The sequence below is a fragment of the Tenrec ecaudatus genome, chromosome 16 (genome assembly GCF_050624435.1).
Source record: "Tenrec ecaudatus isolate mTenEca1 chromosome 16, mTenEca1.hap1, whole genome shotgun sequence".
In the NCBI taxonomy this organism is placed as follows: Eukaryota; Metazoa; Chordata; class Mammalia; order Afrosoricida; family Tenrecidae; genus Tenrec; species Tenrec ecaudatus.
The window spans coordinates 40,317,428-40,343,344 of record NC_134545.1 but is presented as its reverse complement, the minus strand read 5'-3'; the positions used below and the strand labels follow the sequence as shown (position 1 = coordinate 40,343,344).

The window sequence follows — 25,917 nt, the reverse complement described above, 5'->3', positions numbered from 1 at the left end:
CCCTTGCGGCCCTAGAGACAATATCTAAGAGAGGCCAGCACAGCCTGGCGGGGACAGAATGTGTGCCGAGGGAAGACACACTGCTTGCTGCCTGTCGTTGAAGGCCGGGGCTGCAGACCCACGGACTACTGTCTCTGCCCGCCCTTAGGCACTTGCACATAAAACCATGGCCATGGGGTCAGTGGGGAGAACTACAATTTTAAAAGTTAGGAAAAGTCTTAGATGTTCAGGGTGGATTTTTTCTTCTAGGACCCCGTGCAATTGTGCCGACAGAGAGAAGCCTCTGACAGACATGGCTCTCTGGTGAGACTTTGAAGACAGAAGAACGACGGATTCCAGTTCATGGCTGGCGGCTCCATTTGCCCGCACGGTCAACAGCAGAAGCTCTCACTGAGTCTCCTTGCGAGGCAGAACCTACCACACACAGAGTCCTTCTGTCCAAAGTAGGCAGCGTCGAAGAGGTGGTCGGCCGTCTTCTCAAAGGATGCCAGCATCAGCACGCTCTCCTTCATCTTTGCCAGGCCGAACCTCGTGATTCCCAGCACTTCACCCTGCACCGTGAAAGCAGGGGCAGAGAGCTCAACAGCAGCCACCTCTGCACACTTCCCTCCACAGACTACATCAAACACAGGCACCCCCGCAGGGAAAGGAGCTAACAGCCATCGGCCGCAGCTCTGGGTCCCTGACAACATGGGCACTGAACTCGGGCAACTGAGATGTCGAATTAAGAAACAGAGACAGTATGTGAATTTGAAGGAAAATTAGAGTTAAGGATTAACAAAAGCAGAGTACTTCTGAAGAGGTTCATTAGGGTTCAAGAACTAAGGACTAATAAATATAAATGCCTCAAGGTAGGAAAGGGGTTAAGTAAATATAAGAATTTGCTTTCAAAGGAATATTGTACCATCATTAAAATATTTTACAAAAACTCTAGTATAGAAAATATTTAGTGTTAAATTTTTTAAAACCAGGACAAAAACTGCATGTACACTATGTACTGTCAATTACAGTAAAGAAAGAAATTGTAGGGTGTAGGTCCCATCTCCTCACCTAGTTTCTAAATGTTCTACAGTATAGCACAGGCTTCTGAATGGACACAGAGAAAAAGCTGTTCCCCTTTGGCAGTCCTGTAGGCAGCACATTTTTTGGGGGGGGACAGGTGGAAATAACCAACTGACCCAATCTCAGCTCCCCATTGCATATCCCAAGTGCTTACTCTACCTGGAAATGGCTAAAGAACTGTGATGAATGAGAACACGGGAATACACAACAAAGCAGCATCCTGGGCTTTTGGCAATGGCTAGTTAATGCTCAAGGAGCTTTGATGGAATAGGGAGTTAGGTGTTGGGCTGCTAGCTGCAAGGTCGGCAGTTCAAATCTACCAGCCACATCTCAGGACTCAAATGAAGCTTTCTGATACCACAAGTATTTACAGACTCAAAATCCCCAAGGAGCACAAGTTGTTACAAGTCAGAATTGATGCATGGCAACAGGTCTGTCTTAGTAGTGAGAACAATGGATTGTGATAAAAGCTGTTAAGAGTCCCCAATAATTAAAAAAAATTTTTTTTTAAAAAAGAAGCAGTGATAGTACAGTATTTAAGCACAAGCTGCTGAAGGAAAGGCGGGCACTCAAATGGCCAGTGGTTCTACAGGCTTTCCACGGGTCTGGACGTTTACCTCTGTAAACATGGAGCAAGCACAGCCCTCGGAGGCAGTCCTCCTGTGCCACGTGCGCTTGCTCTACGGCGCATTTCAAAAGGGGTGGCCCTCTATGTAGTTTTGCTTTAGATAAAATGTATAACAAAGAAAAATATAAACCCGCTTCCCTCCTCAGTTGGTTAAAACTAGATGTGATAGTGTGTCATAAGGTTGTAGTTATTTTTTTTTTAATTTTTATTAAAAAAATGTTGACTTATAATTCAAATATCATACAATTCAATAGTTTAAACATATTAGAGTTGTGTAATCACCACTTCAATAAATTTTAGAACATTCTCTTCTTTCCTATACTTTTTACTTGTATAAGACTTTTTATTTCATATTAGCTCCCGAATTCTCCCCAGCCTCTTCTGCCCCAATAAACTATTAATCCATACTACAGGAATATGTTCTGTTTTATAGATTTATCAACCCTGGAATTCATATAAAGAAAAACATTCAAAACTAAAAAGCAAAAAAAAACAAACAAACAAACAAACAACAACCCCAAAACATAAAACCCAACAATAACAAAACAGGGAAAACTCAGTTTAAAAGATAACAGAAAACAAAAACTGGAACAAATTTCAAATGGGTCAAAAGGGGTAACAAATGATACGGTGCTCAATTTTGACCTACATCTGCATTAACTGCAGCACATATGTCTGGTCAATGGATAGAGGGAATTCACCAGAGGCATAAGCCAAGTGGGGACCCTGCAAATCGATTTTGGGCTTTCCCTGTCATCAGTAGCCTTCTGTACTGTACTAAGTTCTAGTACTATCCCTTTTCTGATGGATCACGCAGGCTAGTGTGTTTTTTCATGTGGACTTACCATCACCTCACTGAGATGGCTACAATGCTTTAAAACAAGCCTTTATGATATTATTCTTTTAGGGTTAGGATTAAAAAAAAAGATATTATTCTTTCTGACAGCTGGGCCAGCCAGCCACCACACACAAACTTGCATTTTTTATTCTGAGATTTTACTAGAACATCCAGTCCAAATACTGGGCTTTGGCTTTTGGATACCCGTGTCATCTTATTTACTCAGAGAAGATCAGTACCAACACTATACTCTGCACAGGCCTTCAACTCTCTGCAGCCTTGTGTACCTTGTAGGTCATCAGGTCAGAGAGCAGCATCACATGTCTCCTGTCAATGCTCATGCCGTGGTTGACCATCGTGTACTGGATCTCATTGATGATTGTGGTGCGGGCCGCCTCAATGCCCAGGGTTTTCTCCACCTGCCAAGAACTAGAGATAAGTAAAAGCAGCCACTCTGAGGGCGCTGCTTCGACTCCTCTTCTGCCTGGTATGTTTGAAGGAGACTTGATGCCATCTGCCATAAATGCAATTCTGATCATTTTTATTGGAAGACCCAACAGCAGGGACAGAGAAATGTGCTGAGCCCCGTTGAGGGCCTGCAAACACAATAAAGGGAGACAGCCTGACTGTACCTTGCCCCTGCCCCGGCCAGGTACCTCATAGGTGTTGTTGGAGGTGGTCTGGGTGCCCTTCACCCCATGAGTGGCCATAACAGCCCGCAGGTTATCGCCTTCCACTAGAAGCTTGTACTTCTCCTTCCCACTCTGCTCATCGATATGGATGACAGCTCTGGACACCTCTGGAATGCCTTGCACCACCACCTGGATCCAGAAACGTGGCAGTATGAATGGTCCCCTCCCTCCCAGCAGCCTGAGAACCCACAGCAGCGAACAGGAGAACTTGGCATGTGACAGCATGGAATGTCAGCCTCCATTTCTCAAAGATGGTTATCAGTAGAATCCTACACAAAAAAAGTGCCTGTTTTATGCAGGGAATAGAATAAGCAGGCCATTTTAGGGAGACAGGGAACCTCTAGAATGGGGGAGCACGGAAACGGCACATAAAATGGGACACTACACTCAGTCTCAGTTACAGAGGCGATGTCAGTGACAAGAGTCCTTTGGGTTCCCTGCACTGGGCGGCCACACTACAGGCAAATACTCCCTCGCTCTTTAGAAATCTCAAGGCGACTTGCTGGGCAGGGACCCAAGGACACAGTTTGACTTACCTTGGGAAGATCCTCCTTCAGGAACTGCAGCACGTAGTACATGGAGCTCTTACTGTTCTCTCGGGGGGTGACACACACCACAGCCTCACCATGCACAGCCACATCCCCGGGCTTCACGCGGAGCTTGGACGTGCAGATGGAGTAGCGCACGGTCTCAGCGTTCACCTGCAGGGGACCAGGGCAGGCCACCTCAGGATATCGCCGACAGGCTCAGAGGCTTTGATTCCCATGTTTCTCAATGTGTTTTCACTAAGACCAGGCTTAATTAATGGTCAGATAGGACTGGTGGGACTCCTTAGAACACGGTCCTTGGTCACCCTTTAGGCCTGGCACGGAGAGCATTCTCGGGGCTTCATTTTCACTCAAAGAATAAACTAATCTACGAACGAGGGATGCACTCCTCAAACCATCGGCCATTAGAGATCAAAAGGGCACCATGTACTCGAGGTTCAGAGGTTTCAGAAGAAAGAGGCGTAGAAGCACAGGGGTGAAGGATGAGCCGTATTACATTTGGGAGACTGCAATCAATGAGATGAAGCAAAATGTCTACAAATTGCTGAACAGAAAACGGATTTTCTCTGTAGAACAGACTTTCTGGTCATTTTTTTCTCTCCCCTTAAATGGTAATACCATAGACACAATAATGCATATCTACGCACTGTATATGTAACAAAAAAGTCGGTTTTGAATAGTCTGACTTATGGTGGCCTCCTCGCTATCAGAACAGAACTGTACACCAGAAGGCTTTCAACGGCTGAAAGGTCTTTCTGGCCTTTCTTCCAACAAAACCACTGGGGGCTTGTACGTTTTCTGTGCTTTAAGCTTTGTACTTTTTAAAAAGTAGTTTTGTTTGGTTTCTAACAGCCCCGTCTGCCTGCAATATTCAATCCTGCTGCAAACCTTACCCAATTCACAGTAATATCCAGGCGCTCTATGGAAAGCTCTGAGAAACTGGAGGTTGGAGACCAAGCCAATTTTAAAACTTCAGTTTTACCGTGAATCGAACTGTGTTCATCAATATAAGACAACAGCCTTTCCTCAGAGCTGAGAGCAAGTCTTCTCCTGGAACTGGTGCCCTGAATGTGGACTTGTAGCCTCCTACACTGTGAGAAAATAAATTTCACCTTGCTAAGTCGCCACTTGTGGCATGTCTGTTATAGCACCGCCAGGGTGTGTTCGCTTGCAGTGACAAGTCGTGGCTGTCTCTCTAAACAGATACGCAGTCTACATTTCACAACCGTCATGAACAACAAATAAATATGGTACTTGAGGGAATAGCCTTTAAGACATAGTCCATGCAGGATAAAAACCAACCCAAACTCACTGTCATTAGGTCAATCCCGACTCACAGTGACCACATGGGATAGGGTAGAACTGCCCCTGGGGGCTTCTGAGAGTGGAACTCTTTAGGAGTGTGGAGAGCTTCATCTTTTTCCCAAGGAGCAAATAGTGCTTTTGAGCAGCCAACCGTGTGGTTAGCAGGGCAGTGTATAACCCACTTTGCCCCGACGGCTCCCTTCCAGGCCAGATACCTAGATTTTACTTCCGCCAGCAGACCTCATGCACAGCTACCACCTATGTGTCTCTAGTGGATTGCATGCTGCTACGACGCTGGCTATATTTCAGCAGAACTTCCAGCCTGAGGCAGTTTATGAAGAAGTATCTAGTAATCCATTCCCCAAGTCAGCCAAAGCAAATGCTATGAACGACAACCATCTGATCCATAAGTGATAATGGGGATAATGTAGGACGGTGGTGTTTCGTTCTGTCATGCCAGGGGTCATTAGTTGAAGTTGACTTGACAGCAGACCACAACAATAAAAGATTTAACTACCCGAGGGGTTAGATCTATTTATGAGAATGGCTGATTATCTTTCAACTGTTACTTCCCCATACAACCAGTATAAGAAGCCAGGCCAACCTAGCCACCTGCACATGAGAGGGCACCGCCCCCCAATCGGAGGCGTGCTGGGAAGAGCAGGGCTCTCATAGGACGCACTCTTCACCCCAGGCGAGCGCCAAGGGGCATCTCCTGCTAAGGGTCCCTTGGTCGCAGTGAATCTTTTGGTAAACCTTGTTTTTTGGGATGGCCAATTTAAGAGAACACATGCGCTATGAAATTTTGCTTTCTGCTCAGAAAAAATGGCACAGAAACTTGTGATGATGAACACAGTTTACAAGGACAGTGCTATGGGGAAAATGCAAGTGTAGGAATGGTTTACTTGTTTCAGAAAAGGTGAAATGCTGATTGATGACAAACCTCCTTCTGGACATAACCAACTTCCCAAATGAATGAAAATATCAATTCATAGTGCATTTGGAGTTTGTTCTACCAGGTCAGACTCTAAATCAAGCTTTCCATTTAGAGGTTCTGAAAAGACTGCGTAACAGTGTGGGATGCAAAAAAACCTGATTTGTGGCAGAAGGGGGACTGCTTTTGCCACCACAACAATGCATCTTCTCCCACAGTCATCTCAGTACGCCAGTTTGGGGCAAAAATCAGCATGCCTCTCTTGCCCCACGTACGACTCACCCAACCTCGCTCTGTGAGACTTATTTTTGTTTCTGTGAATGAAGAAGGGCATGAAGACAGGGATTTGACGACTTAGAAGAGGTGAAGAAAAAAACGAGAGAGGTACCGTCAGCCAACCAAACAGATGAGCTTGAAAAATGTTTCCATGAATGGAATCACAGATTTGACAAATGTATTAAGTGTAATGGAGAGTACTTTAAAGATGATAAGGTTGTTTTGTAAAACAATTTAAATACATAGCTTTGGGGTGGGGGTAGCTCTGGGCTTTCTGGGGTGTCCCCTTGTATGTCCTAGCCCAGCAAGGCATTATTTGGTGCTGGGAACTATACAGTGAGTCTGACATTGTCTTGCTCTGTGGTCCATACCGAAATTATGTCACTGTGACTTGGTATTGTGCATCAAATCTCAACTAATTTCCTCTGGGTCTTAAGAAGGCAAGACAGTGTCAGGACAAGGTTTATGAAGGGAAACTGGGAAGGCACAATAGAATCACACGGAACAGAAATCCAACAAGACCCTTTACCAAGGCATCTCCCTTGCTCTTCCCACAGTTTGTCAGCACCTATCTTGGGACCAAGAGAGGGTGACTTCCAGGACACATTTACTAATGACTCACTTCCAGTCTCAGAAGTCTAATCCGTTCCAGGGAGAGCTTGACCAGAATAAAGCAATCATCAGGAAGAAACACTTCTTCGATATACTCGGAAATCTGCAGTGTCAAAAGATCAGAACGTGAGTTCCCCCTTGCCTAAAAGCACCCCTTTTAAAATCGCTTTAAGGGCCAGGAGAGGTAGAACATGACTAACTGGTAAATCAGATGCAATTGGCTGTCTGATTTCCCTGTAAGCTGTTGTCCTAGTTTCTTGTTATCAACAGAGATTTCTTGTTACCTCTCCCAAAAGGGTTTTCTCAATTCTCCCTTTCACGAGGCGAGCATAATCAGCGTCATCATCTTTGTCCAGCTGGGCTGTGATAATTGGAGTGCTAAGAGACAGCGAGAAAAAGCATTACAGCCTCAAAATTAACCAGTGTGAAGACCACTGCCTTGCTAAATACGAACACTGTATCCACTCCTTTTGTATCAACACAAACAGGTCCCAAATAGTAGGTCTTTATATGAAAATCAATGTTGTGCAAAAATTGGAGGATGACTACAACAATAAACAATTGCCGGGTACACCATTACATAACTGCCAAATTCTATCATTATCTAACTGACAAACCGCTGAGAGCCATTGCCCAGCCAAGCTGACCTATAACCTGAACCATCATTTGAAAAAACTCACTGCCACGGAGTTGATACTGACTCACAGTGACCCTACTAGTCCACAGTCCAGGGAGGAAATAACCCTGGGAATTTCTGAGGTTGTGACTTTTGTCTCTCTCCCTTGGAAGGACTCATGGTTTCAAACCGCTGTTCCTGAGGGCAGCAGCCCAACTCATACCCACGGTGTCACCAGGGCTGCTGCCTCCACCACCACAGCCAGCACTGCTGTCGCTTTGCAGGCCTGTTACTGCCACATGCGCGCTGTCAACACGCGAAGGACAACAGACTTCCGGCTATTATAATAACTGTCAACCGTCAGATAATGACACAGTCAGTAAGGGAGGCCTAGCTGTACTTAAAGTAAAAATAACCACATTTACTGTGTGGCAGGGCTTCACTCTGAGCTCATTAAGACTTGCTCACTTCAACACCGAAAGAGAAAATCCTTCCGTACAAAGGCCTTGGGAAAAGTCAAGCCTCCAGTAATTACTAGAACACCAACTGAAAGGTTTCAACAAGTGAATGATGTGCTAGAGGTGCTCATTGGTCTATGAAAAAAGTTTGGAAGCCAGCCACCTGGCCAATTCAATGAAAGAGATGCAGAAAATATCAGATAATATTGTTGATACCATATGCAAGTAAAATTTTGAATTAAACAAACAAAAAAAGCTATAGCAATACAATACGGGGGATATGCTATCAGGACACTGGGATCTTTGTTTGATGTGATTCAGAAGAGGGTGTAGAATGAAGGATAGCACGCTGATGTCATCTTGCTGGAGGGAGAGACGAATGGGAAGAAGCTTGCTTGTGCTTCGCTGTCTAGGAAAGTAGGCCGGCTCTGTGCATAGCAGAGCACGGCTAACCCAGTGAAATGCCGCAGTGCTGTAACACTTGTGTTTATCCAGACCTGTACACGGACCACGGAGCAAGAGGACAGGGGATGCTCTAAGATCGGGAAAGGCACGTGCCAGGGCTGTATCCTTTTATCATTATATTTTAATCTGTTTTCCCATTAGTTTCTGAAGCCCCGTGTACTTCTTCAATCTGTATACTGAGCAAATAGTCTGAAAAAGATGGCGATGGGAAGAGGAATGTGGCATCAAGAAAGAAAGAAGACTCTTTGACAAGCTACAATATGCAAATAACCCAACTTGAAAGTGCAGGACTTGAAGCCGTTTCTGATGAAGACTAAAAACTACAGTCTTCAGTATGGATTATACATCAAGAAAGCAAAACTCTTCACAACTGTAAACATCATCACAATAAACGGCACAGAGATTGAGTCATCACGGATCACACTGTACGTGGGCCTACAATAAAAGCCCAAGGAAATGGCCGTTAGGAAATCAAAGAGCGAATTACATTGGGCAAACTGGCTGCAGAAAAAAAAAACGTGATAAGGAAAAAATAAATAAAAATGAGAATAAAATGCAAAAGTGTTAAGGAGGAAATAATAATGGGTACAAGAATGAAGAAAATGTTAAAACTGATTGTGGTAATGACTGCATAACTCTCTTTAAAAGCACAGATGAGATTCTGAAGACCGAGGCGCTCCTGCCCCAATCTATAGTGCCCGTACTTTCAGGCACCTTCTCTGCATGTTAAAGTGGATGCGGAGTAAGAATGATGGACGAAGAGGTCCGTCTTTGAAATATGGTGTTGGCAAAAATATCATATACACCATGAACCATCAAATATGTCTGGAAAGTACAGCCAGAATACACCTTAGGAATAAGCAGGTGTCACGTTCTTTGAACATGTGCTCCGAAAGGACCGGCTCCTGTGGGTCATCGTGGAAAACTAGAGGGCGAAGGGGGAAAAGAAAGACCTCCATGAGCTAGCTGGGCACAGGGACTGCAGGAATGGGTTCCAGCCCCAGAGCAACAGTTAGAGGCCGGGGAAGTGTTTTGTTCTTTGTAGAGAGGGGTCACCAGAAGTCAGAATCCACTTCATGGCTCCAACAACAGTAACTTAAAATATCTACAAAGGATCTCTTCACCCTAGACAAAACGAGGGCAGTGCCATCTGGGGCCCTCTGATGTAAGTAATGAACCCAGGGAGTGAGGCCCCTTTTAGGATGTATTTCATATTTCACTAGTTGCTGTGAAAAGAAAAACTTTCCCCCCAGTTTCTGTCTTTCAGGTCTCATAACATTTAGCACCCACCAACATTATCCTCCTCTGGGGTTTCTTGGGCAGCTGCACTCCCACTGACAGAACATGCAATGGGAGACGAAAGAGGAGATCTGGAACTGAAAAAGCGGGTGTGTGCTGCAAATGACTGTTTTTACAGGTATTTTATGAGCCTATGCATCTCAGTGATCTGATTTTGTAAAACTTTTGTTTCTTTTGGCATTTGAACAGAGATAACCTTGTACATCTATTTCCAGGTTCCTAAGCATTGTTAGGCCAAGGCTGCGAGCCTCAAGGCTAGTGGTTTGAATCCATTAGCCACTGTGAGTGTGCGCCAATAAAGATTTATAGGCTATTCCGGGTGGCTGAGTCAATAGATTTTACAGTACTGTATGTGGGGTTATTTTGGTTGGTACATGATTTCTCATGATGATTCCATGTTAATGCAAATACTGCAAATTCAGGTGCCCTAAATGTATGCATCTGTCAAGGGATCCAGCAGATGGTGCAGAGGGACATGTGTGTTTCACATATGTATAAAAATTCTTTCATAACAGAATTGCAGAAATGTCCACTTGCTTTAGTGTGCATTTCTACAATCCAGAGAAATACTTAGCAGGGTTCTTCTAGCTGTAGTCTTTGTTAAGACCACGAAACAAGCTCTATTTTCCTGAGGGGTCTGGGAAAGAAGGTGGGGGAAGTTACTGATTGTATTATCAGCTGTAAGTGATTGCCCACCTGTTGGATATAGAACAGGCATATCTCAGAACAGGGAGTGAGATCTCATTACCAGCAATAAAGGAGAGTCAGGGGTGGAGAACGTCCTTCAGGTAGACCCTACATCTGATTTGCCTTTCTCTGCCAGACATCTGGTTCTTGGGACTGCAGTTGTAGCCTGTCACCTGACCAGATTTTGCCATTTCGAAGCCTTGGGGATGAGGAAGCCTCTGGACGGACTTTTAAATTTTAGATTTGGGACTTCCCACCACCCACAACTACGTGAGCCACTTTCCTTCACGCTTTGAGTTCTGTACTCCTCACAGTGAACTGCAGAACCCTGGGATGTGACGGATTAAACTGGGGGAAGAGTGGTTATTGGTGAGGATAATAGAGTTGAATAAAACATTTTTAAAGTGTGACATCTGGGAAATTTAACCTTCATTTTTCTTGGTACTACTCATTAATTTTTCTAAAATAAATTATTTCCACATCTCCCTTGATGCAAATACATGGTATGAACACATAATTAAGAGCAAAAAAAAAAAGAATTTTGAAGTTGGTAGTCTGAGGAAGAAAATGTAGAAGATGAGCCATCACCTGGAAGTGTGTGGAAAACATGGTAACCGTGTATCTGATCACTTGCTCCAGTATGGGGGTAGCTAGGACTGTCAGCAACTTGGGGATTTCGGAAGATGGAGGTCTCCTTTAACTTTTCCAGCTATGTGCTGCACGGTTCGAAAGAGAGATGGCTCCCAGAGACATCTCTTCCCGAGAAAGGCGGTCTTACTGGCCTCTCTGATGAATTTTTGGACTAACTGGACGAAACAGATCACTTCCATCTGGCTGGTCCCTGGAAGCAACAGCGACCTAAATAAACTTCTGTACAGCTGGGGAGTACTGTTCACTCATCTGTGCATTTTTAGAGTGCAGTCTGAAGATTAATAGGATTTATAACCTCAGCAAGCCTCAGTCTACAGAAATTTCAAGCCACCAACTCAGCTTCATGATACACAGAATATAAGATCTCTTAGAGAAATAGAAATCTATCAAAGAGTTTTAGCAAGAAATCTTCAAAAGATAAGTTTAATTTTTTTCCTTTCAACACCAACCCCCAACTCCCCCGACTCTATCAGCTGTGACTCAGGCCATATCTCACTGGCCACAATGTATCCAAAAGGGGCCTGTGTCATCAGGGGGTCCTTTCCATTGGTGGCCTGGATTTCTGGCTACGTCCGTTCAAGCTCTTATCTTTTCCCAAGAACCACTGTTTCTTGAATGGTTCTAAACTAAATATGATTAATCAAATACAACCAAAATATGACTGATACAACAAACCTAAACACGCCAAACTCACAGCCACTGAGTCACTTCGGACTGATAGCGACCCTGCCGGACAGGGTAGAACTGCCCCTGGGGGTTCCTGAGACTAACTCTCTACAGAGAGAGAGAGCTTCATCTGTCTCCTGGGAGTGGTTGGCACTGTGACCAGCAGCCCAATATGTCACCTGTCATGCCACCAGCACTCCCTTTTACAACAAACACTACCACACTTTAGGTGTTGCCCCGTCTGAGTCACACGCAAATGCATGTGGCAGTACGATCACTTTCCAAGCAACGGGGTGCTGGCGGCTGAGCACCTGATGGCCTTGGAGGCATTGATGATCTCCTTGATGCGGGGCACACCGAGTGTGATGTTCATGGAGGCCACACCCGCAAAATGGAAAGTCTTCAAGGTCATCTGGGTGCCTGGCTCCCCAATGCTCTGGGCACAGAGTGCACCCACTGCCGAACCTGGCTCCATCTGGGCCCTAGGGAGAGAAAATAAGAATGGATACATAATGCGGCAATGAAAAGTCTGAAAACTGCAGGAAGAGGCTTCTGATTACTGCTTTCTCACAGAAAGCATGGGAGCACTCCCAAACAACCTGGAAAAATGGAATGAAAGATAAGGGATTTCTCTTCCCACAAACTTTTGGAAGTCAGCTCATATGTGTTAAGTCCAGGAAGGACTTATTGAGAATGAGCCAGGCTGTTTGTGATGGAGGAAGAGTCTGGAGACCCATTTAGGTATAGGTGCAGAAAAGGGAATCCAAAAAGGGTGGTGACATGCTTTGGTTCGTATCTGGTAATTGGGCCCATGATGTTGACGGCTAGAAAGATCCAAGTGCTCTAACAAATGGTACTAAAGGCAGACAGAGTAGCAAAACTCTGGAATATGTTGGCAATTTTTCTGTGGGGAAAAGATACTTAGAAATCTCTTAGTAATTATTTCCACACCTTCCAAGGGATGAGACTTCCCATCCTTCCCAGTGTCAGATCAGGCAACATCTTCTGGGAAACTCTCAGAGGAGGTGGGTCCCAATTCAACGCCATGCTCACTGGTGTAATGGGACATTTCTTACAGCACTTCCCAGGTTGACCCAATGGAACCATCCTCTACAAGAGAGGAGGAATCCAGATGGGCTGGCACGATGCAGACCCAAGGACTCAGCAGTTGGTTTCCAGAGATATGAAGGGAAAGAGGGGCTAGACTACACTTGTCAGGTACCCTTCCAGAAATACAATGTGATATGGAGTACCCAGCCGAGAGACCTACCTACAGACCTACTGAGGCCCCTAGACAGAGGCCGACAGACCCTGCTTCAGGATAGGTGTCTCTGCTGGCAGTTACCACAAAGCACTGATGTAGCATTCTGTACTTGTGGGAGCATGTGTCAGCAGACATGACAGACTGAAGTGAATGCCCTCTACGCTCAGATAAATAACATCCCTACCTCATGTACTTGTCCCTACAGGTCTCCAAAAACTTTTCTATCTGGGTAGGGGTGATCCTGTCCAACTGGTACAACACCCGGGGCTGAAAGAACAGAAATAAAGAATTAGGATGGCAGTCTCTGAAACTGGCCTGTGCCGGCAAGGTCTAGGAAGGTTATTACCTCTGTTGTGCCGTTATCATTGATGCCATATTTGTCTCTGGTTTTCTTGATCCGCTCAGAAACCCCCTTTATGAATTTTTTTATTTCCTGAAAGATAATACAGCCAGTGTCTGTTTTATATTTCTCATTAACTTGGGTGACATGATTCAGTGCATATCTTTAGTAATATATGACAAGTCCATCTTATTTAGCCATAGCCTAGAAAGGATGCTCACCAGAGACCGGTTCTATTAGGACATGTTTGTTTGTCTAAGGAATGCAGTGCTCATACCCACATCCCAGAAAAGATGACAAAAACAACATGAGGAAGAAGGTGAAAAGCATACGCATAAGGCAGCTGGAGCCTACTGCTTTCACTACAGATTTCTAGTGATCTAGCAGGAAGGTTACCTGACTTACAATATGCAATGTCTAGGAACTAAAACAAACAGCTCAGCAGCCTTCCCATCCTTCTCAGTACCCGGATCAAGCAACTTCCTTGGTGTAGCCCTTCCCGAGAAGGTGGGTTACAATTCAATGAGCTCTATTCACTCAACACCATGCTCACAATGGGTCATGTCATGTTGGTGTCATGGGGAATGTCTTGCAGCACTTCTTGGTGGAACTGCGCCGTGGAATAAAAGGAGTCCGTATAGGCTGATAGGATGCAGACCCAGGAAATCAGCAGTTTGGTCAGTCTCCAGGGACTTTCTGCGGAAGGGGAGCTAGAGTGCGCTTGTCTTCGGGAACCTTTCTAGAAAAAGAATGCCGCTCCATTCTTTTGGACCAAGAGTGGTGGCGGTGGCTTGAACAGAACTCTGGCCAACTCAAAGAGTCCAGCTGCGTGGTGCCATGGGCTGATGACCGGCCCGTACAATGGAAGTTGGTGGGAGAGTGGGCTGTGCATTCTGATGGAGAAACACTCCACTTCATGCTGCTCAAGCCCTCGGTCCTGGGCGTCCTACCTAAAGTCCATCAGTCAATCCCACAGCTAAAGCTTCCATGCCTGCAACAGACTAAAGCAGACCTCACGAGAAACCCAGTTTTGCAAAAATAAAACCCTAGAGGCACCCATAGAGAGTAGAGTGCTTCATTGGATTATTGCCTAGTTCTATGCCAACCTTGAAATTTAAATCTTTTTAATCTCCTCTAGAATACGTAACAGGCGCTTCGGGAGCCGCCGGGCAATAGCCCATCACTCAAGAGAGGAGGAAACACTTTCTTCAAATCTGCTCCAGCCCGGGGGTATCTGGTGCCATCCCAGAAAGCCAAAGGGTCCAAAGGACTGCCTGAAGGTCAACTGCAACTCTGACCGCCTCTTGTTCATGAACAAGGCTTCCTCGCAACTGTTCTCATTGACCAATTCTCCAACTCGGAGCAAGGATGGAGACACCTGGTGTGATGCTGTCCCACACAGGTGGCCCCCTACCCCCATCTATGCCTAAAAGGGCAAGAGCTTAAACGATCTCCAGACTCTTTTTAAAGAGAAGCTCTCCATGTTCACTTGTTTGCCACAAGTTCGATGCTACCTTCTCAGTTACTGCAAGCTAGAGACAGATGCTCTCAGGTAAATCTAGATAGGGCAGTGAAGCGAGCCTGCAAGCTTGCCTTTAACAGCTGGGGTTGTTGACAGGCACGCAGAACCACTGCCCCACCCCATGTAAAGAACCGCACTCACATGGCTGCCTTGTCCAGTCTGCTTATTCCTCTAGCTGTAGATGAGTTCTTTAGCAGAAAGTTCATAAAAGGTCCACTTGGCTATTTAATCCTTAACTGGGGTTAAGGATTCTACGGTAGTTACATAATTTTATGTCAACTTGATACATAAAAGATATATTAAGGAGGGCCCAGGAGACCTTCCCATGCCCAACCACAACCACCCCCTCCCCTCCCCCACCATGATTCTCCTGCTTGCTTGCCACCCAGACAGCTACTGGAGGTCTGCCATGTTTCGCCGACCCTGGCTGCACACGACTCTGCACCCACTGGCCTGTGATCTTCCTGCATTCTGCATCATCGCAAGTGGCTGGCTGAGTCTGAAAGGGGACTTGTGGGTCTGAGTTGAACTGGGCTTGGCTGTTTTCTTGATATAAAGTTCTCTCATAGGTACGTGGGTCTTACTGGATGGCACATGGAACCAAGAGTGCAAGCCTATATCCAGGCAGACCCAAAAGATTTTCATCAGTGAGGGATTTTGGACACATAGGGAGTTAGAAAAAAAGGACACATGTAAAAAGCATGTCAGGCCCCAAAATGATATTTCAGCAACCAGACACGCTGACGCATCTCCAGCGGCTCTGCAGTGAAGAACGACGGCTCTCGCACACAGGCTTGGCCCTATCTTCCTGAAGCTAGGTTTAAAGACACACAGGCTCACTGTGCAGAAATGAAATTTCACACCCTTCCAAGGAATTCGACGGAACCAACCCATGCAAACAGGGAGCTCACATATGGCAATATGCAGGCCACGAGTTAAATTCTCTACAGCTTGCTCTGGCAAGGTCAGGGAGTGTCGCCACTCAGAACGATCTTTGTTGCTTCACCTATGGTTCAGGAACAACGCATGAGCTCAGAACAATCTGGTCTGGCCAGTGCATTCTGGGCTTCACAGCAAAGCCCACCTCAGCAGGCTGTGAGCTGCTGGAGGGAAGGCTGTGTCTCCTTCTTGACGTGGCAGGACCTGACAGGGTGTGGCGGCCACAAGTGCCAGACGATCGGAATAAGTGGGCACTGCGGGCCAAAAGACCACCCTTCCGCCCTGCCAAAGGCAGTCCACAGGGGTGGTCAGGCAAGCTGCAGTTGGCATACGAGACGGGAATCTGTTCCCTCTGATGCGGGCAGAGTGCAGAAGTCACCGGAATGTGAATGCTGTCACATTACCTCGTTAAGGTCTTGGAAGATGCAGAGGAATAAATAAGTAAATATAATCAAGGAAGTGAACACGTAACAACACAGGAAAAGCACTCAAGCTTGCAGCATTCCTGATTTTGAACATAAAACCTCCATTTCCGCATGTCAGGACATGACTAGAAGACGGGAAGAGCTTCCTAACTGACACGTTCTTAGTGAAGCTTCACTTTTTCAATTTTGATGGAGCACAAGAGATATGTTCCCGCTTTGCCTGCAGAATTTGTGCCACACAGACACTGTCAGCCAGCACTCAAAGAATGATTTACTAATCTTTGTATCCCTTTGTTTTTAATTACAACCATGATTATAATTACGAAGGAGCTGCTGAGTCAGGGTAATAAAATTAAAATAAAATCAACAACAACCTGAGGAAGCTACCTCAAGGAAAGAATTCCTTGGAAAAATAAGAGAAACTGTCTGAATGAATTCGATTCATAAAATGGCTACAAAAAGGGCAATTTTAAAAACTGGTATTAAGACTTTTAAAAATGTGGACAGAATGACTGAGGATAAGCTGGTTCACGTGATTGGAGAGAGAGTGGGTGGTGGATTGGTGATGGAGATAGGATTTAAAAAACAGCAAGCCAGTCAGGGTGTAGTGTAGCAACGATGAAACATACAACTTTCCTCTAGTTCCTAAATGCTTCCTCCCCCCACTATCATGATCCCAATTCTACCTTACAAATCTGGCTAGATCAGAGGATGTACACTGGTACAGATAGAAACTGGAAACACAGGGAATCCAGGACAGATGATCCCTTCAGGACCAGTGGTGAGAGTGGCGATACAGGGAGGGTGGAGGGAGAGTGGGGTGGAAAGAGGGAACCGATTACAGGGATCTACATATAACCTCCTCCCTGGGGGATGGACACAGAAAAATGGGTGATGGGTGATGTCAGATGGTGTAAGATATGACAAAATAATAATAATTTATAAATTATCAAGGGTTCATGAGGGAGGAGGGAATGGGGAGGGAGGGAAATGAGCTGATACCAAGGGCTCAAGCAGAAAGCAAATGTTTTGAGAATGATGATAGCAACAAATGCACAAATGTGCTTGACACAATGGATGGATGTATGGACTGTGATAAGAGTTGTACCAATAAATTCATTAAAAAAAAAAAGGAGTTCCCCACCCCTCCCTCAACCATCAAACACAGAAACATTTGCATGAAGCACATGAGATAAAATTTTCAAGCTGGCTGGTGTGATTTTGCTCAGGCCATTCCTGAATTTTTTTTAGCATAGGAACACAGTTATATTAAAATCTCAGTTTATAAGATCCACCTGACAGCACTCAGTAACCATCCAATTAAGCTAGGGGTGCCCCGTCCACCGCTGGGCTGACCTGCAGAAAGCTGTCCTGGCAGCAGAGGAACTCGGTCTTCTTCATGATGGAGTCTGTGGTTAGGGTCAGCTCGTTTTTACTGAGTGCAGGCTCATTCTGGCACGGGTAGACTGCCTTAAGTTTTAAAGAGAAATTACTTTATGTGGGGGGGGGGGTGGTTTAGGGAGCAGTGGGGCAATATTCAAATAAATAACTTGGATAAGACAATATAACCCCTATAAAATTACCCAGAGTAAACCAGTGATTTTTTTCCGTTCAAGCAAATTGTCAACATTACTTTTACATGAAAAAGAGCCCTGGTGGTGTCGTGGTTATGAGACGGGCTGTGATCCCAAAGGTCAGCAGTTCAAACCCACCAGTCACTCCACAGGAGAAAGATAGTGCTTTCTACACCTGGAAACAGATACCGTCTTGGAAACTCAAGAGCTGTTCTGCCCTGTACTATGAGTTGGCATCGACTGAATAGCAGGGAGTGTGTGCTTTTTAAATATGAATGTCAAAACCAAATAAAGTAGACTTTGGACTATACAGGGGACACTGTTCCATCAGTCCCAGTCCTTACTCTAGTCTCAGATTTGCATTAAAAATAAATTGTTTTTTAAAAAAGAAGAAATTAAGGAATGAAAATCTCTTCTCCCCAACCTCATGGGATTTCCCATCATTTTAATAGTTCTAGTCTACTCTATTGACAAGCCATTATCTGCTCTGCCGAAAGTTTACTTCTAGAATAAACAGCCGCAAGAATCATTCTTTACACATTTGGATATTCCACATGGTCCTTCATTCTTTAAAAGAAAAAAACCCTTCTGAAAATTACTCAGTCTCACTTTGATGTTGTCTAGGACCCTTTTAAATTCTAGAGGCTCGTCTTTCCCCTCCATCGCGGCAGGGTCTAAGCCATCTCCCCCATAGATGAACTGGATAATATCTCCCGTAGAGCTTCGGACCGTCAAATCATACTGTGAGCAGAGGTCTTCGAGGGATTTCACAAGCCGCCTCTAAAGGGGAAGAAGGTGAAAAACACAGCTCAGCTCTTTCTGACAACTCGCTGCAGGTGTGAAAAATGAGAGCTGTGACTGTCGAGTTGAAAGTTCCAAGCACCTCAGTCACTCGGAAACATTTCCTTTGTAATCCCGTTAACTAAACCCCTTGCCCCAACTAGACGCGGGGGTCCTCAAACTTTTTAAACAGGGGGCGAGTTCACTGTCCCTCGGACCCGATGGAGGGCCGGACTATAGTTTAAAAAATAAAAACTATGAACAAATTCCTATGCACACTGCACATATCTTATTTTGAAGTGAAAAAACACAAATGGGGCAAAAACACCGGCGGGCCGGGTAAGTGTCCTCAGTGGGCCGCATATGGCTGCGGGCCGTAGTCTGAGGATGCCTGATTCGTGTCTCTCAACTCTATGTCGTGGAATTAGAAATGTGCTCCCGCCTCCAGCACTTCCGGGGAGTTACACACTTCTCCTAGGAGGTTTGCCTCCCTCCTCTTTCTCCCAGGAATACAGTTAATGGCCTTGCATTTTTAAATACACCTTAAGGCAGGCCTCCTGGGCGTTGCAATGTGACTGATATAGAGGCTTGGGCACAGACTAGGGCAGAGGGGAACGAAAAACGAAGAGCACACTGCTGTGATCCAGCGGGCAGCAACAACTTCTCAAAACTACCCAGGGAGAACCTCCCACCAGTCACGCGATGGTTCACTGAGTTACAAAGAAAGAGATCTTTCTCCAGGAACCTGCAATACAAAAAGTTCTCGTAGCAGGATTCACCTTTCTTGGCTGACACTGCTCTGGGAGAACTGGACTTCTACTTCAAAAGGGCAGGACAAATAATAAAATCAAAAGTGCCAAGAACGTCTCTGACATAAGCATCACATTCCACAAGGAAAGGGCAGCTTCCCATCGAACACTGATTAGAAAATAATGACACCCCAGGACCAGAAAAGGCTCTGCATAGTGCTGTCTACGGAATGGAGTTCATTTTTGGTCTCAGCACTCTGACTGGTTCTGGCCCCCATTCACTCCTGTCTGACTTATCTCCACTGTGTCCAGTTTGCAAAAGGCCATGCTTCTCAGAAAGGACACAAAAACACCTCAAGTCCAGCGCCTACAGCTCCCTAGAATGTTATCTTTACCTGGTATAAGTAGTTAAAAACACTGACAAACTTACTGCCAAGCCTTCCCCGGCCCTCGCGATACCAGGAGGTATGAGTTATCCCCATCGCCAGCTATAGGAAACAGAGGCTGGGCAAAGCTCAATGACATATGGCAGGATGTGTGTCCAGTCTCCGTTCTCCCTACTCGAACTCTGGTGTGGGTGATGCCTGCACAGTCGTAAGTATTCACAGTGTGGGTAAGGATAGAGAATCTAAACTGTCGTTATTTCCGGAACACGTACACAGCTAGATTTTCCTTTTAAATCTCAAGACTAGATAAATTATAGTTCACATGCACAATGTTATGCCCACATTAAGTCAACGCACACAGATCCCTGTGTGCTGCTCTAGCACCATGGCTTGCATTTCTTCAAGTTACCTGCATGTATCCTGTTTCGGCTGTCTTCACAGCAGTGTCTACCAGGCCTTCCCGGCCGGCCATTGTATGAAAGAAAAACTCGGTTGGTGTCAACCCGGAATAAAAACTATTAGCCACAAAGCCTTTGGCAGCTGGGAGCTAAACAGAGAATAGAGAAGAGAAAACAAAAGAAAAACAAGTAAAGGTTAACAATTCAAAAACTAAAATCAGAAAATGTCCCATCTTTGTGTGTGAAACCCCTGGCTTATTATGCCCACTTAAGAAATGGCAGCTTATATGTTCTCTCCTAAAGGAGAAATCACTGGCCACAAGCCATCCTGCCCAGATACACAGAATGGCGAGGGCCCTGACAGGGCTGGGACTGGCTCTAGGATCTAGGGAGATGGGATGCTGAGCCCAGACTACACCCCTAGAGCTGTAAGTAGAAGCAGTCAAGCACTGCAAGAGTGAGTGGTGGACCTGATGCAAGGGGCTTAAGTGGAAAGCAAATGCCTTGAGAATGATTGGGGCAGGGAATGTATGGATGTGCTTTATACAATTGATGTATGTATATGTATGGATGGTGATAAGAGTTGTATGAGTCCCTAATAAAATGTAAAAAAAGAAAAGAGGAGAAAAAAATGATTAGGGCAAAGACTGTACAGATGTGCTTTATACAATTGATGTATGTATATGTATGAACTGTGAAAAGAATTGTATGAGCCCCAATAAATTGTTAAAATAAAAAAAAATAAAAAAAAAGAGTGAGTGGTGACTGAGGCCGCTGCTCCCTCTGAAAGAAGCCAGTCATCCACCTACTTATAAAACCCACACACGCAGGGCTCATATATATGGGATTTCCTTTGGGGGTATTGGAAATGATCTAAAAGTAGATTGCGGTGATGGTGGCATAACGCTAGATATTTTTGAAGTCTCTGAACTCTATACCTAGGTGAACTTTGTGTATGGTATCTCAAGAAAACTATATGTGTATGCAGCTGTCAATCTAACCATGTCAAATGGCCTTTGACCTGGACGGCTCTTTATTCCTTAGGGGAAACCTTAAATGGCCAGGCCAGGGCTTTACTTGCTTCTCTCGTTGGTCTGCAGTCCTTTCCAGACCAGCAGAGCTACTCCCCGGAGCTTCCTTGTAACTCGCCGTCTAAAACGAGCCTGTAACAAGACATGGCAGGTCTCTCTACAGTGTCCACCTGATTCCTTCTGTCTTCACAGATAGTATCTACATATTCTCAGTACAGCGGTCCTGTCTTCCACAAGGGGAAAAACAAACTCTATAGTTCCGGAGGTCAGAAACAGCTAGGGCATTTATGCTCCAATAGGAATAACATCTGGAGTTGACTCCAGATTCTGAATTGCCTAGTGACTAAATCTCCGCTAGCTTCCTACACTGCACATTCAAAACTTGTCCGCTCCCGAGTCCCAGGGAACGGCAGCATTTGTTTCTCCTCCTCTCATTTTGCTTACATTTGAGCTCAAACCACCAGATGCAGTGACACCCAGATATTCATTAAACTTGAGAGTTCCTGACAAAATCTGGACTCCTCCAGGCATTTGAGCATGATTCATACCATCAGTATTTTAACATCTTACACTTTTACTCTATGTTCTCCTAAGCAAACACACAGACGAGATGGATTCATACGTACATTGCATATTATGACATTAGGTAAGTTAGATGGCGATTTGGAAGCCTGCTTCTCATAAAGGAGCAAGCTTTCCAAGTTTTCCAACTTTGAGCATAATAAGATTCTTAATTTGGGTTGAAGAGAAAATAACTTTGAGCTCTCCTCACGCTATCACCACTGCCTCTGGGACACATTGCAATTACCCTCTTCTGAGCTACTGATATGCTCCGTCCACTATTACTTACCTTGGAGTGTTTTTCAAAGTGAGGCAGGGACCTGTTTTCAAAGCCATCTGGCACTCGAGAGCCACTGATGGCCTGCTGTCCGACACAGGCAATCATCTGTGATATATTAATAAAGGAACCTGGGAAAAAGAGCCGGGGACGAACATTCATTTACCTGTATAATATTAACTTATATGCAAGCAGTGTTGTGGGATACAAAGGGAATATAGTTAGGTTTACATGGACCTATCCTCACAAGTTCACGGTGAAGAAGAAACAACATAACTAGACAAACAAGGCAGAAGCCTGTCCAGAACACACAGCAAGCAGAGACAATCTACAGATGTTTAAGAGTAAAAGGAGAGAATGGGAAGAGTGAGGGAAATCTCCAAAGATGCAGTAGCAATCTGGTCGAGCTTTTGGAGAATGTTTTAAACTTGACATGAGAGGTAGGGTGCAATTCCAAAGTGGGTGGGAGAGTGGGATGCAAAGACAGAAAAGCACACAGCAAAGTGCCAGATAGTACAGTGAAAAGGGCACACGTCACGACAGCAAAGGAACTAACACATACAAGAGCTCATTCTGTTAAAAACAAACAAAACCGTTATGGAAGCCGAGCAAGGTTGTAAGTGTTGAACAGCTAACCAATAGGTTGATAGTTCAACGCCCTGCCCACCCCACCCCTCATGTTCCTTGGGAGAAAGATAGAGCTATCTGCTCCCAAACACCCTAAGATGCCTTACTAGGTGTTGCTACGAGTCAGAACTGACTTGATGGAAGTGGGTTGGGTGAGATTATGAAGTCTAATGTGTTATGTCGTGAATGACTACGACAAAAGTTTTGAGCGAAAAATATGAAAGAATTAACTCGATTAGTTATTTAACACTTTAATTCTTACAATTATCTACCACATCAATATACAACATATAAATGTTTTTTCTTCCTTTTAAATCATCTTATTAGCTCAGATTATAAAAACCATAAACAAGGCTCAAAGGAAAGAATTAAATCCAAGTACACACTAAATGACAGGTATGAATATGGTAAATGAAGACTTGTTATTTGCTAAGAAATTAAGAATAATTTATAATCGATTATTCTTGTAAATAGAAAAAAATAAAACAAATGTTTTGCCACATCACTAAATATGCTATTAAGAAATCCCATTCATGAGGGGCTGGCCGCTATCCCAAATATGTGGACAGACTTCACTCCCCCAAGAAGAATTCACCTTGGAGGACAGCACTGAAGTTACAGTTCAGGGAGAGGGACATGTCTGATCAGAGCACACAGCAGCAAATGAAGGGAGTGGGAGAGAGGGTGGGGCCGGCCCCTCCATTAGACACAACATCCCTCACTGACCCATAGCGCTATGAGGGACAACACTGGAGACACAGTGTGGGAACTGTGCCCGATCTGATGCCGCACCACACCGAGGTGATACACTCTGGGCATGCAACAGAACAGCAAGGGGAGCAGAACCATGAAGTCCCCAGGGAACAACAAAAATAGACTGTGGGGCCAGGGTGTGGTACCCATCAGACTCCACTGGAAAACACTTCTGAAAGTCAACAAATAGATTTTGAACTATTTATCGGCGTTTCTTTTGTTGCTGTTGGTTTTTGTTGTTGTTTTCTTTTCTTTTGTTGTTTCATTTTCCTGTTATGTTTTTGTCCACATTATTATCTTTGTATGTCTATCTAGATAAGATAGGCAGGATAAACAATCTGGAGGAGAAAACAACCTGGACCTATGATTCCCAGAGACATGGGAGAAAGTGAGACACGAAAAGGAAGTGGCTGTTAACATACCCAGGGACAAGGGAACAATACGTGATCTAAAGTTGATGGCAAGAAAGGTGTAGGAAACCTGGTAGGGCTTGATCAAAAGTAAAGTAACCAAGAGGAATTACTGAAACCCAAAATGAGGCTGAACATAATAGTGGGACAAGAGCAAAGTCAAAGGAAGTAGAGGAAAGAACTAGGAGGCAAAGGGCATTTATAGAGGTCTAAATACAGGCATGCACATATATAAATATATTTATATGTGACAATGGGAAATAGATCCATGTACATCTTATTTATAGGTTTTGTATTACGGTAGCAAATGGACATTGGGATTCTACTCAAGTACTTCCTCAATGCAAGATCACGTTGTTCTATTAAATTGGCATTCCATGATGCTCACCTTCCCGACATGATTGCTGAAGACAAAATGAGTGCATAAGCAAATGTGGTGAAGAAAACCGATGGTACCTGGCTATCAAAAGATATAGCGTCTGAGGTCTTAAAGGCTAGAAGACAAACAAGCAGCCATCTAGCTGAGAAGCAACAAAGCCCACATGGAAGAAGCACACCAGCCTGTGTGATCAGGAGGGATCGATAGGATCAGGTATCAGTTATCAAAGACCCAAAACAAAAAAAATCTTATTGTGAAAGAGGGTGAATGCGGAGTGGAGACCCAAAGCCCAGCTGTAGTCTATTAGACATCCCCTTACAGAATGGTCACAAGGAAGAGACAAGTCAGTCAGGGTGCAGTACAGCACCGATAAAACATGAAACTTTCCTCTAGTTCTTGAATGCTCCCCCCTACCCCGCATCCGCTATCATGACCCCCAATTCTACCTTACAAATCTGGCTAGACCAGAGCATGTACACTGGTACAGATAAGAGCTGGAAACACAGGGAATCCAGGGCAGATAAACCCCTCAGGGCCAATATTGAGAGTACCCGTTCCAGGAGGGTAATGGGAAGGTGTGGGGAGAAAAGGGATCTACATATAACCCCCTCCCTGGGGGACAGACAACAGAAAAGTGGGTAAAGGGAGATGTTGGACAGTGTAAGACATGACAAAATAATAACAATTTATAAATTATCAAATCAAAATGGTATAAAATTAGAAACCAACAGCAAGACGATCAAGTAAAATATTTTATTGAAAATGAGTGGGAGGGTGTAGGAGGCCTGGTAGGGCGTGGCCTAGGGTAATGCAACTGAGAGGAATTACTGAAACCCTAATGAAGGCTGAACATGATAGTGGGACAAAAGGAAATAGAGGAAAGAGCTAGGAGGTAAAGGGCATTTATACAGGTCTAAATAAAGGCATGTACATATGTAAATATATTTATATGAGAATGAGGTAAGAGATCTATATACATATATGTATAAATTTAGTATTAAGGTAGCAGATGGACATTGGGTCTCCATTCAAGTACTCCCTCAATGCAAGAATACTTTATTCTACTAAACTGGCATTCCACGATGCTCACCTTCCTGACACAATCACTGAAGACAAAGAAGGTGCATAAGCAAATGTGATGAAGAAAGCTGATGATGCCTGGCTATCAAAAGATATAGCATCTGAGGTCTTTAAAGGCTTGAGGTAAACAAGCGGCCATCTAGCTCAGAAGCAACAAAAGCCCAAATGGAAGAAGCACACCAGTCTGTGTGATCAGGAGGAATTGATGGGATCAGATATCAGCCATCAAAGAACAAAAAGTCTTATCATTGTGAATGAGGGGAAGTGTGGAGTGGAGACCCAAAGCCCATCTGCAGGCAACTGGACATCCCCTTGCAGAAGAGGCAGGAGACAAGGGTGCAGTGTAGCAACGATGAAACATACAACTTTCCTCTTCCCCCACTAGCACGATCCCAATTCTACCTTATAAATCAGAGGATGCACACTGGTACAGATAGGAACTGGAAACACAGGAAATTCAGGGCAGATGATCCCTTCAGGACCAGTGGTGAGAGTGGTGATACTGGGAGGATCGAGGGAGAGTGGAGTGGAAAGGGGGAACCGATTGCAAGAATCTACATATAATCTACTCCCTGAGGGAAGGACAACAGAAAAGTGGGTGAAGGGAGATGTTAGACAGTGCAAGATATGACAAAATAATTATTTATAAATTATCAAGGGTTCATGAGGGAGAGGGGAACGGGAA

General features: G+C 44.7%; 1 protein-coding gene across 2 annotated transcripts in view; it reads right to left on the bottom strand.

Moving 5' to 3' along the window:
* POLR3A (RNA polymerase III subunit A) overlaps positions 1 to 25,917 on the bottom strand; it is a 98,755-nt gene that overhangs the window by 6,020 nt on the left and 66,818 nt on the right. Inside the window, exons 18-30 of one of the 2 annotated variants that reach the window (XM_075534563.1) lie at positions 21,996 to 22,114; positions 20,126 to 20,263; positions 18,411 to 18,581; positions 17,584 to 17,697; positions 13,348 to 13,434; positions 13,186 to 13,268; positions 12,049 to 12,219; positions 7,180 to 7,273; positions 6,906 to 6,998; positions 3,757 to 3,921; positions 3,185 to 3,349; positions 2,816 to 2,947; positions 419 to 551 (exon numbers count right to left, since the gene is read on the bottom strand). In XM_075534563.1, coding sequence (XP_075390678.1) covers positions 419 to 551; positions 2,816 to 2,947; positions 3,185 to 3,349; positions 3,757 to 3,921; positions 6,906 to 6,998; positions 7,180 to 7,273; positions 12,049 to 12,219; positions 13,186 to 13,268; positions 13,348 to 13,434; positions 17,584 to 17,697; positions 18,411 to 18,581; positions 20,126 to 20,263; positions 21,996 to 22,114 — 1,665 coding nt within the window. The remainder of the gene's footprint in view (positions 1 to 418; positions 552 to 2,815; positions 2,948 to 3,184; positions 3,350 to 3,756; positions 3,922 to 6,905; positions 6,999 to 7,179; positions 7,274 to 12,048; positions 12,220 to 13,185; positions 13,269 to 13,347; positions 13,435 to 17,583; positions 17,698 to 18,410; positions 18,582 to 20,125; positions 20,264 to 21,995; positions 22,115 to 25,917) is intronic. The other variant, XM_075534564.1, reaches the window with a different exon arrangement.